The 11,757-nt window shown below is 35.1% G+C and overlaps 1 protein-coding gene across 1 annotated transcript in view; it reads left to right on the plus strand.

The window, feature by feature from the left end:
• The window catches only part of LOC145675482 (uncharacterized), a 48,654-nt gene extending 37,913 nt beyond the window's left edge, over positions 1 to 10,741 (plus strand). The window contains exon 2 of the mRNA XM_081745920.1: positions 3,150 to 10,741. Within this exon, the coding sequence (XP_081602046.1) occupies positions 3,150 to 4,455 (1,306 nt within the window). The 3' untranslated portion in view covers positions 4,456 to 10,741. The remainder of the gene's footprint in view (positions 1 to 3,149) is intronic.
• The last annotated feature ends 1,016 nt before the right edge of the window (positions 10,742 to 11,757 follow it).

The raw sequence follows: 11,757 nt of genomic DNA on the forward strand, positions 1-11,757 counted from the left end.
CCAGATGGACGGACCATTGTGAGGTGGGTACGTGCATTTCGAACAACAGGTTCCGTTTCCAATGGCAAACCGGGAAGTAGTGAAAGAACTGTGCGGACACCAGAAGCCGTGGAAAATGTTCATGGTGCAATATTGCGTAGCCCAAAAAGATCTGCTCCTCGTCATTCGCAAACGGTGCATATGTCCGATTGCTCATTCAGAAGAATATTGCAGGAAGATCTCCATTTTCACCCATGTAAGCTGCAGATTGTTAAGGAAATTAGGCCTCGCGATTGGGTTTCACGAGAAGCATTCTGCCCAACCGTAGGTCATCTCACCAAAATCCACAAATGTTGCACACCATCGTGATGTCAGATGAAGCTCATTTCGAATTATGTGGTTCAGTAAATAAACAGAATATTCGTTATTGGAAAGATGTAAACCCGCATGAACTGCTCATCAAGCCCTTGCACAGTTCTCGTGTCACAGTGTGGTGTGGAATTGCTTCTTTTGGAATTATTGGCCCTTACTTATTGAGGATGACACCGGCGTGGCTGTAACTGTCATCAGTGAACTCTACCTAAAGATGCTGCAAGACTTCGTTCTTCCCCAATTAGGTATGGCCTATGTGCATGTGAAACAATTATGGTTTCAACAAGACCAAGCGACCTCGCATACAGCCAGAATTTGCATGGATTTCTTGCGACAGACATTTCCATGTAGAGTAATTTCCCGTTTTGGTGACATTTCCTGGCCGTCTTGCTCACCTTATCTTTCAAGTGCAGACACTTTCCCTTGAGGCTACCTGAAGCAAGAAGTGTTCCGAACACGTTGTGCCACCATTCCTGAGCTGAAGGATCGCATCAGAACTACCGTCGGCAATGTCCCAGGAAATACATTACGCCGGGTTATGGAAAGCTTCCAACTCTGCCTAGATGAATGTGTTGTGCAGAGGGGACATCACTTGACAGGAGTCATTTTCGAAAAGTAATCCACGCAATGGACAATGACTTATACATTAGTAAATGCCGTGCCTGTATCTATTAAGTGACCTAAAAGGTAATAATTAAATTACACTTACTGCCTGATGGTGTGCTTTTAATATCCTACTATGAACGATGCCGCACCCTGTATAATATGTCGCTAAATTCGTTATAGAAAAACAGAGGAGTAATTCCTGAGAGCAACACTAGCAAGAAGTTGCAATAATCATAGAACGAAAAGCGCGTCATTTACGTGTTGTTGCTCCCGAAAGCGTGGGAGAACAAAGTTTAGAATTCAATATTGCACAAACTACTGATCGTAGTCGTGATACGGCATAATATCGTCGAAGGATCCTAACCTGTTCTTTGAAAATTTTTCAGTTTTCAGATTTGTGCAATGGCGGCGCAAGACATTCTCGAAAGGGCGTTAGGGGTTCTCAAACATTTTATGATGTAAATTCAGTGGACAGGAACATGTAAAGAACGTGTCACTGCTTGGAAATAATATTACATGACAGGCTAATACAGAAAAATATATGTAACTTAGACATCACAAGCTTTGTAATATGAAGTAGAGTAAAATACGAATTGAAATAGTTCTTAATATGTACCTTAAATACACTGAACTATAACAATATTTCACGAAAATAGCAAAAAATAAGAAAATAAGTTGAATAGAAACCTGTTACAAGGATGTGCTCATAATTATTCAAAGAAACGTGCACTTTTATGTAGTCCATCTGAGCAAAGCTACTAAAATGTAATGCTTAATACTTCCATGTTTCACTACTATTTTTCCGTCATAAGTGCAAGTGTTCCTAAATCCAAACTTATCTGATGTTGCTTCCCAGAGCTGCAAGTAGTGAGAACACAGTTTTCCACGAAATGTTAGTTTAGTTCCTTTCAGTTTAATCTTATGTGCAATCCCCTAAGCCCTGGTCTGATAACTGGTGAATTATCAGTGAGATTACTCATTCTCTATATCCTCTGCTGCCTTATGTAGTACAGCGAAAAATGATACACTATGACTTCGCGAATATCGTACAAAATGTAGATTGGAAAGTTCTGTAGTGAGAACGTTGATAGTATCGTCCTTTTTCTTCAGCTTCTCTTCAAGTCATGCTCTCTTTTTTATTGCATTAAAAAATATCTTCAATACGTTGCACTGCAAGACTTGTCACAGCTTCTATGATATTGCCGATGATGTTTTGGATCACTTTGGGGGATTATATCACCAACTTTTCCTCCGCACAAATTTGATTTGCCAGTTCGCGGTTAGAAAGCTTTTCTGGGTGACAAGATGGGCTACTGACATTCTCTAATGGAGATTTGCTTTCAAAATATCTTTATCATGACAAATGTCTTTACTTAGAATACTTAGGAGTTTGGAAGCACAAGACCCATACAGTATCCCACAAATAGTTGTTAGTTTACATAGAATATCGTTCTGCTTTCTATAAAATACTGTGATTTTGCTAACACCACGATCAAAACAACTCTAACGTATCGCCGCCATATGTATCACACCTAACCAGCGAAATGTATGTCAATAGAAATGAAAATCGTAGTTTGGATCAAAATTAATATGTCAAAGTTTTGAGCTGATATTAAAATCACTAGAAGAGATTGGCAATCTGCTTAAGATTGGTATTTTTGTGCAAAGCTTTAGGAGATGTTTTACGCTTCCTTTGTTTCTTTGTCTTTATTCCAATTGTTTTTATTAATTTTAATTAGGACAAGTTCACAGACTTACTGAATTTTCTAGCGCGAAAATTAATGATGAACGTTTTCAGTAACATAGAACTCTATTTACACCTATAATAATGATGTTTTCATTTTATAGTCTACCATGCGTTACTAGGTATCTACTTAAGTTTGATATCTTATATATCAATTTAAGTTCAATTTGAGATAATTAAGCAAAGGACATTTTCTTGTTTGCAAAATAGAGAATTATGATCACCCCTCCATAGCTCTCGGTTCCATATTTCTAAAAGATTTTTTGGAATAGTGCAATAATAGACGTAGCTTTATTCTGAAATATATGAGTAACAGTATCTGGGTATGACAAACTTTCAAGATGCAGTATTCTTATTGTTGTATGTTACTTACAAGCGTTCTCATTTATTGTGGATTTCTTGTTAATTTAATCGTTTTGCACTTCCCTGTTTATTGAATTCGTTACAGGTGCCGTAGTGATACTCTTCTCACAATGGCGAATAAATTTGTTACAGAAAAGGAAACAATTTCGCATCTGGATAATAAATCTCATAGTTGCAGCAAGTTTGGGAAACAATTTACTCAAACACATACGTTAACGCATCAAAGTGACAAACATACATTCCAAAACGGTGAAAAGGGATTTAGTCGAAATTCAACTTTAGCTAGACACATGTTACTACACACTGCCGGAAACCCTCAAACGTGCCGAATATGTTCAAAACGATACAGGAAAAATGCAGAAATTGCGACAAACACGGTGGTTAAACGTCGCACCTACCAAGAATGTAAAAAAGGACTAAGCAGTTGTTCAGAGCTGTCCAAGCACAAGTTAGTTCACACAGTTGCGGATCATAGTATATGCCTAGAGTCTGGAAAGGGATTTCGTCAACGTTCAGGTTTGGGAAAATACAAATTAATACATATAGATGAAAGACCTCATACTTGTGAGGAATGTAGACAGGGATTTGTACATCCTTCACATTTAGCGAGACATAAGTTAATGCATACAGGTGAAAAGCCCCATATCTGTGAGGTTTGTGGAAAAGGTTTTACAGTCCGTTCTAATTTGTCAACACATATGTTAATACATTCTGGTCAAACACCTCATATATGCCAACAATGTGGAAAGAGATTTCGTCGGAGATCAAGTCTGGCAAGACATACGTTAATACATACAGGTGAAAAGACCCATATTTGTGATGTTTGTGGAAAAGGATTTACAAACCGTTCCAATTTGTCAACACATATTTTAATACATTCGGGTCAAAAACCTCATATATGCCAACAATGCGGAAAGGGATTTCGTCAGAGTTCAAATTTGGCAAGACATACGTTAAGACATTCAGGTGAAAAGCCCAATATTTGTGAGGTTTGTGGAAAAGAATTTACAGACCGTTCCAATTTGTCAACACATATGTTAATACATTCGGGTCAAAAACCTCATATATGCCAACAATGTGGAAAGAGATTTCGTCAGAGTTCAAGTTTGGCAAGACATACGTTAATACATACTGGTGAAAAGCCCCATATTTGTGAGGTTTGTGGAAAAGGATTTACAAATCGTTCCAATTTGTCAACACACATGTTAATACATTCGGGTCAAAAACCTCATATATGCCAACAATGTGGAAAGGGATTTCGTCAGAGTTCAAGTTTGGCAAGACATACGTTAATACATTCAGGTGAAAAGCCCCATATTTGTGAGGTTTGTGGAAAGGGATTTACATACCGTTCCCTTTTGTCAACACATATGTTAATACATTGGAGTTAAAAAACCTCATATTTGCCAACAATGTGGAAAGGGATTTCGTAGGAGTTTAAGTTTGGCAAGATATATGTCAATACATACAGATGAAAAGAACCATATTTGTGAGATTTGTGGAAAAGGATTTGCAGACCGTTCCCATTTCTCAACACATATCTTAATACATTCGGGTCAAAAACCTCATATGAGCCAACAATATTGAAAGGTATTTCGTCAGAGTTCAAGTTTGGCAAGACATACGTTAAGACATGCACGTGAAAAGAACCATATTTGTGAGATTTGTGGAAAACGATTTGCAGACCGTTCCCATTTCTCAACACATGTGTTAATACATTCGGGTCAAAAACCTCATATGAGCCAACAATGTGGAAAAATATTTCGTCAGAGTTCAAGTTTGGCAAGACGTACGTTAATACATACAGGTGAAAAGACCCATATTTGTGAGATTTGCAGACCGTTCCCATTTCTCAACACATATGTTAATACATTCGGGTCCAAAACCTCATATGAGCCAACAATGTGGAATGGGATTTCGTCAGTTTTTAAGTTTGGCAACACATACGTTAATACATACAGGTAAAAGCCCAATAATTGTGAGGTTTGTGGAAAAGGATTTACAGACCGTTCCCATTTGTCAATACACGTTAATACATGCGGGTCAAAAACCTCATATGTGCCAACAATGTGGAATAGTATTTCGTAGTTCACATTTGGCAATTCATTAATAATGCACTCAGGTGAAAAACCTCGTACTTGTCAGGTTTGTGGAAAAGGATTTACCGAACTTTTACGTTTGGGACGACTAGTGATGGGCAGTGGGAATATTCCCGGTGGGTAAGAATTTAAAAATGGGAATATTCCCGGGAAGGAATTTATTCCCGTTTCTTCACTTTATCTTCCAAATTATAAGAATCATATGACTAATTACTTTATTTTAATATATTATGATTTAATTGTAAGTTTTAAAGAATTTGAAGGTAAAAACTTTTAAAATATTTGACGGTACCTTATATAGCTAATAATATGATTATTAAAGTTCCATTTCCACTAAAAAGTAAGGTAATTGTTTAGTATTGGGGATCCAAAACTAACAAAAAGTAGGATGATTTACGGAAGAAATGAGTTGATAGTGATGTTCAATTAGTCGAGAAAGTATCGAACACAATTTTTTTTAAGGCAGTAGGGGGTTTATGCAAAACGGAAAGCTAAGTATATGTGATTTGTGTGAGAAAAATGAATTGTGGTAACGAAGATAGAAAACAACGTGCCATTCGGGGCTCTAACATGCCATCATTCGCTAACGCTCGCTCTGCAATGCTGTCCGAATTTAATGTTGGTAACGTAATTTAACGTATGAAACCATAAAACAATCGCATCGGAATAGAATATCGCAAAAAAATAGGTGCAAAACCTCGCCCCCAATGCTAAAGATCAGCCAAAATTAGCGAAGTACTAATTTACAAATGATGAAAAAAAAAACATTTTATAAACTAATTTAGAATTATGTAGAAATAGAGATGAAGTTCTATTAATAAACCCTAAACCACCATTAGTAATAGACATCGCTCTCTCTATTCGAATTTCTAAAGACGTACTCGGACTTCTTTTACATGTGAACTAACGTATAGAATTTCGAGAAATAGGTAGAATGAAGGGTCCTGTATGGCAATGTTACGTGCTAAAATATAAACATAAGTAAGTATCTTGCAAATTTTGTGAACATAAATATCTATGCGCAAATGTTGATAAGTTGGTGAGACATGTATCTTCTAGCATTTATCTAATCTAATTGGTTTATAACATTTATAAATTTAATGTGTTTATAATATCAGTAATAGAGTCAAGTTGAGCAAATCCACTTACATATAAATTTAAACTGTACTATATAATTTACTATATATTTTTTCACACACAATTAATTGATATGCGTACTCTATAAATACAATAAAGTGTTAATAAAGTAACATAGTAGGGTTCAGAATATACATTTTAAAGAATCCTCAGTGGACAATAGTAATAATATGCTGTGATATAAAAACTAATTCCACTTTGAAATAATAATATAGTAATAGAATCAAATTTTCTTTCTGATTGTACAGAAATTCCCATTTTGGGAATATTCCCGAAATATATCTTCCTGGGAATTTACCCATCACTAGGCACTACACAAATTGATACATACAGGTGAAAAACCTCACACTTGTCAGCTCTGTAGAAAGGGATATCCACTATGTACACAGTTGGTTAAAAGTATGTTAAAGCATACAGGTGCAAGGGCTTAAATTTGTCAAGAATGTGGAAAAGGATATTATCTACACTCACATTTGGTAAGACATAAGTTAATTCATACATGTGACAAACTTGTACTTACAAGCTTGTAGAAAGGAATTTACCGAACGTTCACATTTGAAAAGACACACCTTAATACAACGGGTCAAAACTTCAAATGTGCCAACAAGGTGAAAGAGGATTTCGTCAGATTTCAGATTGGGCATAACATGAGTTAACACATGCAGCTAAAAAAAAAAAAAAAAAAAAAAAAAAAAAACAGCAATGTAGATGGGGATTTATACAACGTTCACACTTAAGAAAGTATGTAATCCATGCAGGTTTAAAACCCGATATTTTTTTTAAAAATGCGAAAATGGATTTGTTGAAACTCCAATTTGACAAGCCACATGGTAGTATATACAAATCAAGCATCTCATAGTGCCAAGAATGCAGAAAGAGTTTCCGTCGAAGGTTAGAATTGTCAATACATATATCTTAATACATAACTTCAAAAACCTCCTACTTGCAAAAAATAAGGAAAAGGATTTCGTCGAAGTTCAGAATTTACAATACATAAGTCAACATATGCAGCCAAAATATTTCAAACTAGTTAGCTATATGGAAAGGGATTTACACAATGTCCGCATTTGCCAAAGCATATGTTAATCCGTACAAGTGAAAACGCCATACATGCTAGAAATGTGGAATGCGATTTGCGGAATGTTTACATTTAACTAACTATATATTAATATATGCAGGTCAAAAGCTTCATACGTACCAAAAATGTGGAATGGGATATCATCAGGGTTCTAATTTGGCAAGACATTTCAGTTCTTGCAGGTAAAAAAACCTCATACTTTGTTAGTATATTGAAAGGGATCTATCCCATGTTCAAGTTTGGCAAGGGATGTTAACGCACACAGAGGAAAAAGGCATGACATCATACGTAATAGTAATGTGCCCAGAGATTTGTGCTACGTCCAAGTTTGACAACAAGTCTGTTTACACATTTTTGTTTTACATATCAATGAAGAGCATTTATATATCCTTAAGGTGTAAAGAGATTTGGTAATCAATTAGACGTGAAAACACGCAAATTAATATATATATATATATGTAAGAAGATTCAGACATGCCATAAGTGCGGAAACGGATTTAGACAAATTTCAATTTTTAAAAACTCATGCTAATGCATACGAATGGTTAATCGTGCAGGAACCAAATATGCCGAAAAACAGTCGATATTCAAACTTGCGAAATCATGTTATAATGCACATGAAAAACTTCCCGCGTCTCAAGTTTTGGAAAAAAAAATATTGAATCGAAGTTCACGTCCGGAAACAAAAGTTAGGAGATGCATGTGCCAACACAATCCTGGTAAGAGGAGAAAAAAGAATCAGTCGAAACTCACATCTTTGTCCATACTGTTTGGAATATATTACACGTAAGGAATGTGTACAAACCGATTTTTTTGGTTACTGTGTGATCTGGGAAAACGTTTGTATAGATATACCTAGCATTTTATGTGTTTACCATGTTAAAAATAATTTGGTGAAAGCTCACACTTGAATGTATACATGTTAATGCAGCAACGAAAAGTTTTTGAGGTCTCAAAAGTGTAATGTTAGTGATAGTCCAATTTGTTAATATATATGCTAATGGGTACTGATAAAAAGTATCAAAAATTCTAAGTGTTTGGAAGAGAATAAGGCTACGTTAATGATTGTAAAGATATGTTCACACAAATGTGAAAAATTTACACGTGCTAAGACCGTAAGAATGTTATGTTGATAAATCTTACCTTGCAAAACACATGTTAGCGCACAAGGATAAAAACAAAACTGGTTCAAAATGCGGTGAAGACAGCTAATCAATCTTCAAATTTTGGAGGATACATGTGAATACACGTAGGTGAAAAACTTTAAGAGTGTGCGGAAATGGTTGCTGAAAAGTTAAGCTGATAAAAACATAAATGCTACATACAACTGAAAAACTAAACACGTACTAAATGTACACATTCCAGATATGTGAATAAAGAGTTATTCGACGTCGGATTTCAGAGAGAAACACACTTAATGAATAATAAAGATAAGAAAAAAGTGTGCTAAAATTTTATAGGAATGTTAAGTGAAAGTTAACATTTTGCAAGGAGAAATACCTTGTAAAAAATTGGATGGTTTTTATTGATAAAATATGGTAAAATACGCTGAAAATACCACCGGAAGTACTTAAGATTGTGGGATAGAACTTAAACGAAAATGAAGTTTGGTAGAACATTTTAACATACAATCGTGAAAATCATATTTCGTAAGAGAGTGATGTGGGATACAGACACATTTCACATTACGATAAGAGCACGCGTGTTAATACAAGGAACTAAAAAGTTACACGAGCAAAGATTGTGAAAAGAGATTTAGTCAAATCTCAACTTTGCTTGGGTACAAGTTAATACATGCACGTGAAATTCATATATTTCAGAGAACAAAGAGGAATTTATTCAAAATTTATATATTACAAGACATGTTAAGACGTGCTTATGATGAACGTTTTAACTGTAAGGAAGTTTAAAGTGATTTATTAAAAGATCACGGTACCAACAAGAGGTATTTCAAAAATTGAGATGTAATCGAAATTAGAATTTTGCAACAAATATGACTACACTAACGTATCTATTGTGTATTTAGGTGAGAGATACCATAGGCGCCAAGAGCGTGGTAAAACATATAATTGGGTTCACTGGAACGACCACAATTGCGAAATATCGTAGCTCTCAGAAATGTGGGAAAGGGTTATGTCCAAAGTCTACTTTCCTAAAGCCTGTGTTAATTTTCACGTCATTCATCTTCCTGGATGTGGCAAGAAATGTCTAATTACCGCTTTTTTTTAACGTAGTTATCCACTTCTTCATTTGTAATATTATTGGTCAAGAGAGGTTCATGAAGAGAGCCTGAATACCAACAAGGTCATAGTATATTTCTGCACTAAAGCTGATGGTTGGTTACACAAAAATGCGAAGACTTTTGTTTTACAACCCTCTAGCGTTGTTTATTCCCAATCAAGCTACCTTGTTTTTAAGTTTGACGGTTATTAAAAGTAGTGCAGGATTGCACGCTTAACTGCACAGACTAACACCGCTGTGAACATCTTAACAGATATCAAAAATATATTCTTGCTCCGTGGTTAACCTTATTATAAGAAAGACAGTCACGGTGGTTACAGAATCTATGTGCGGCAGGTGTGCAGAAACACGCGCCAACTCTCTGAACAACTACAGCTTATTTGAATACATAATGAAGATGAACGTACCAGTGTGGTTTGGAATCAACGGGGAACCATCGATAACTAGAGGGGCTTTACAATTGAGAAATATGATCCACTTTCCCCGATTTGTTCTACACCACTTAAGAGATCTGGTTGATAGTGTCATTCAACAAAACGCATTCTTCGCCCATCCTGAAAATATGTTAGCTTTCATAACTGACAAACAAGAAAACTTCGTTGCCGAGAAATTAAGAAAATAAAAGGATTTTTAAAAAATCGCACTTTTGTTTTGCGAACCAAAAATTTTAATCAATAATTATTCTATTACCTGTTTGATTGAGCGTAATGCTCCCTTCACGAATCTCCGTTGAACAATAATATTAGAAATGAAGAAGTAGATGATTATGCTAAAAGAGCGGAGATTGAAGACATTCCTTCTCACAACCGTGACCAAATTGGAATGTAAAGCACACATGCTGATATTTCGAAAAAAAAAGTGATTATAAAATCCTATTTGCCACATACCCTGTGCTGAATCTCAGTCCGCTAACTCCACTATGCACTATGTTCATAGCTTACGAAAATAAGTGAAACGCTCGACAATAATTGAAGAACTGTTACAAATTATAAAGCCAAATCTTTTATTTAATTATTTATATCAGAAAACTTTTCGAATAAAACACACTTAAATCCTATTGGAAAACATGAATATACAAGGGGCATTTTTATCCTTTTTTTTTTTTTTTTTTTTTTTGTCAAAAGCATAAACATCCGACATAGAAAACCATACCTGAGGCAGAAATTGAAGATATTTGTCACAAACAGAGCATTAAGCAATCACAATGCAGAACACAAAATTGCCAAATAATGACATTTTTTTGCAACTTTGCGAGTTACATATTCAAATCACGATCAAAACAAAGTCGATAAATGCCACATAGACAAACTTGAAAAAATCAGGCGTCCTTTTGGACATAGATGGACAATTTTTTGTACTCTCCACCTTAATATTTTTATACACTCTTGTTTATACATATGCGCAAATATCTATATATATGTTATATACTCAATTAATTACAATTATACATCCATTTTACTCTAATATCAGAGAAATTGATCAAAATGCTTTCAATGGATACGATCTTTTTGAAAGTGCTGTAGAATTCCGACTATACGAATCAATTGAAACCGGACTCCATTCGGATAATCAAAAATAAGAATAATTGGATTTTTTTTAAAAAAAAATGATGTTTTAATTAATTACTATATGTATGTTAAAAATGAAAAAAATATTTCGAAAGAAAAAGAGCTTTTAATTAATTAAATGAAAATGCAACACGTTTATATGTTAAGCATACTTACAAGTGCTGTACATTAGTAGAGTATGTAATGCCGTATTGTAAATGAAAGTCTGCTTGCTGAACATATTGGTCAAATGAAGATGGTGACTGTCTTAATCCGTTTCCCGGCAGCTAAGTCGTCATTTACTTGACAGTAGAGGTTGAATGTGGTCACGCTCTGGCTGACGCTCCATCCACTTCAATGCAGTTCCAATGCCGTCAAATGCTTCACTAGAGCTGATGGTCCCGTGTCTGCTTACACTTCAACATTAAGGTCATCCTCTTTCTCGACACTTTCTTCTCTCACACTTTCAATAAGTTAATTTAGAATTTGAAACCCAGGGTCTGACGAATCACATACCATCCACTTTCCTATATCTTCAGCACTAACTCAACATCCAGGAATTTTTTAAAGTATGTTTCTGAATTCTCTCCT

The sequence above is a fragment of the Thermobia domestica genome, chromosome 18, assembly GCF_964235325.1.
Source record: "Thermobia domestica chromosome 18, izTheDome1.hap1.1, whole genome shotgun sequence".
NCBI lineage: Eukaryota > Metazoa > Arthropoda > Insecta > Zygentoma > Lepismatidae > Thermobia > Thermobia domestica.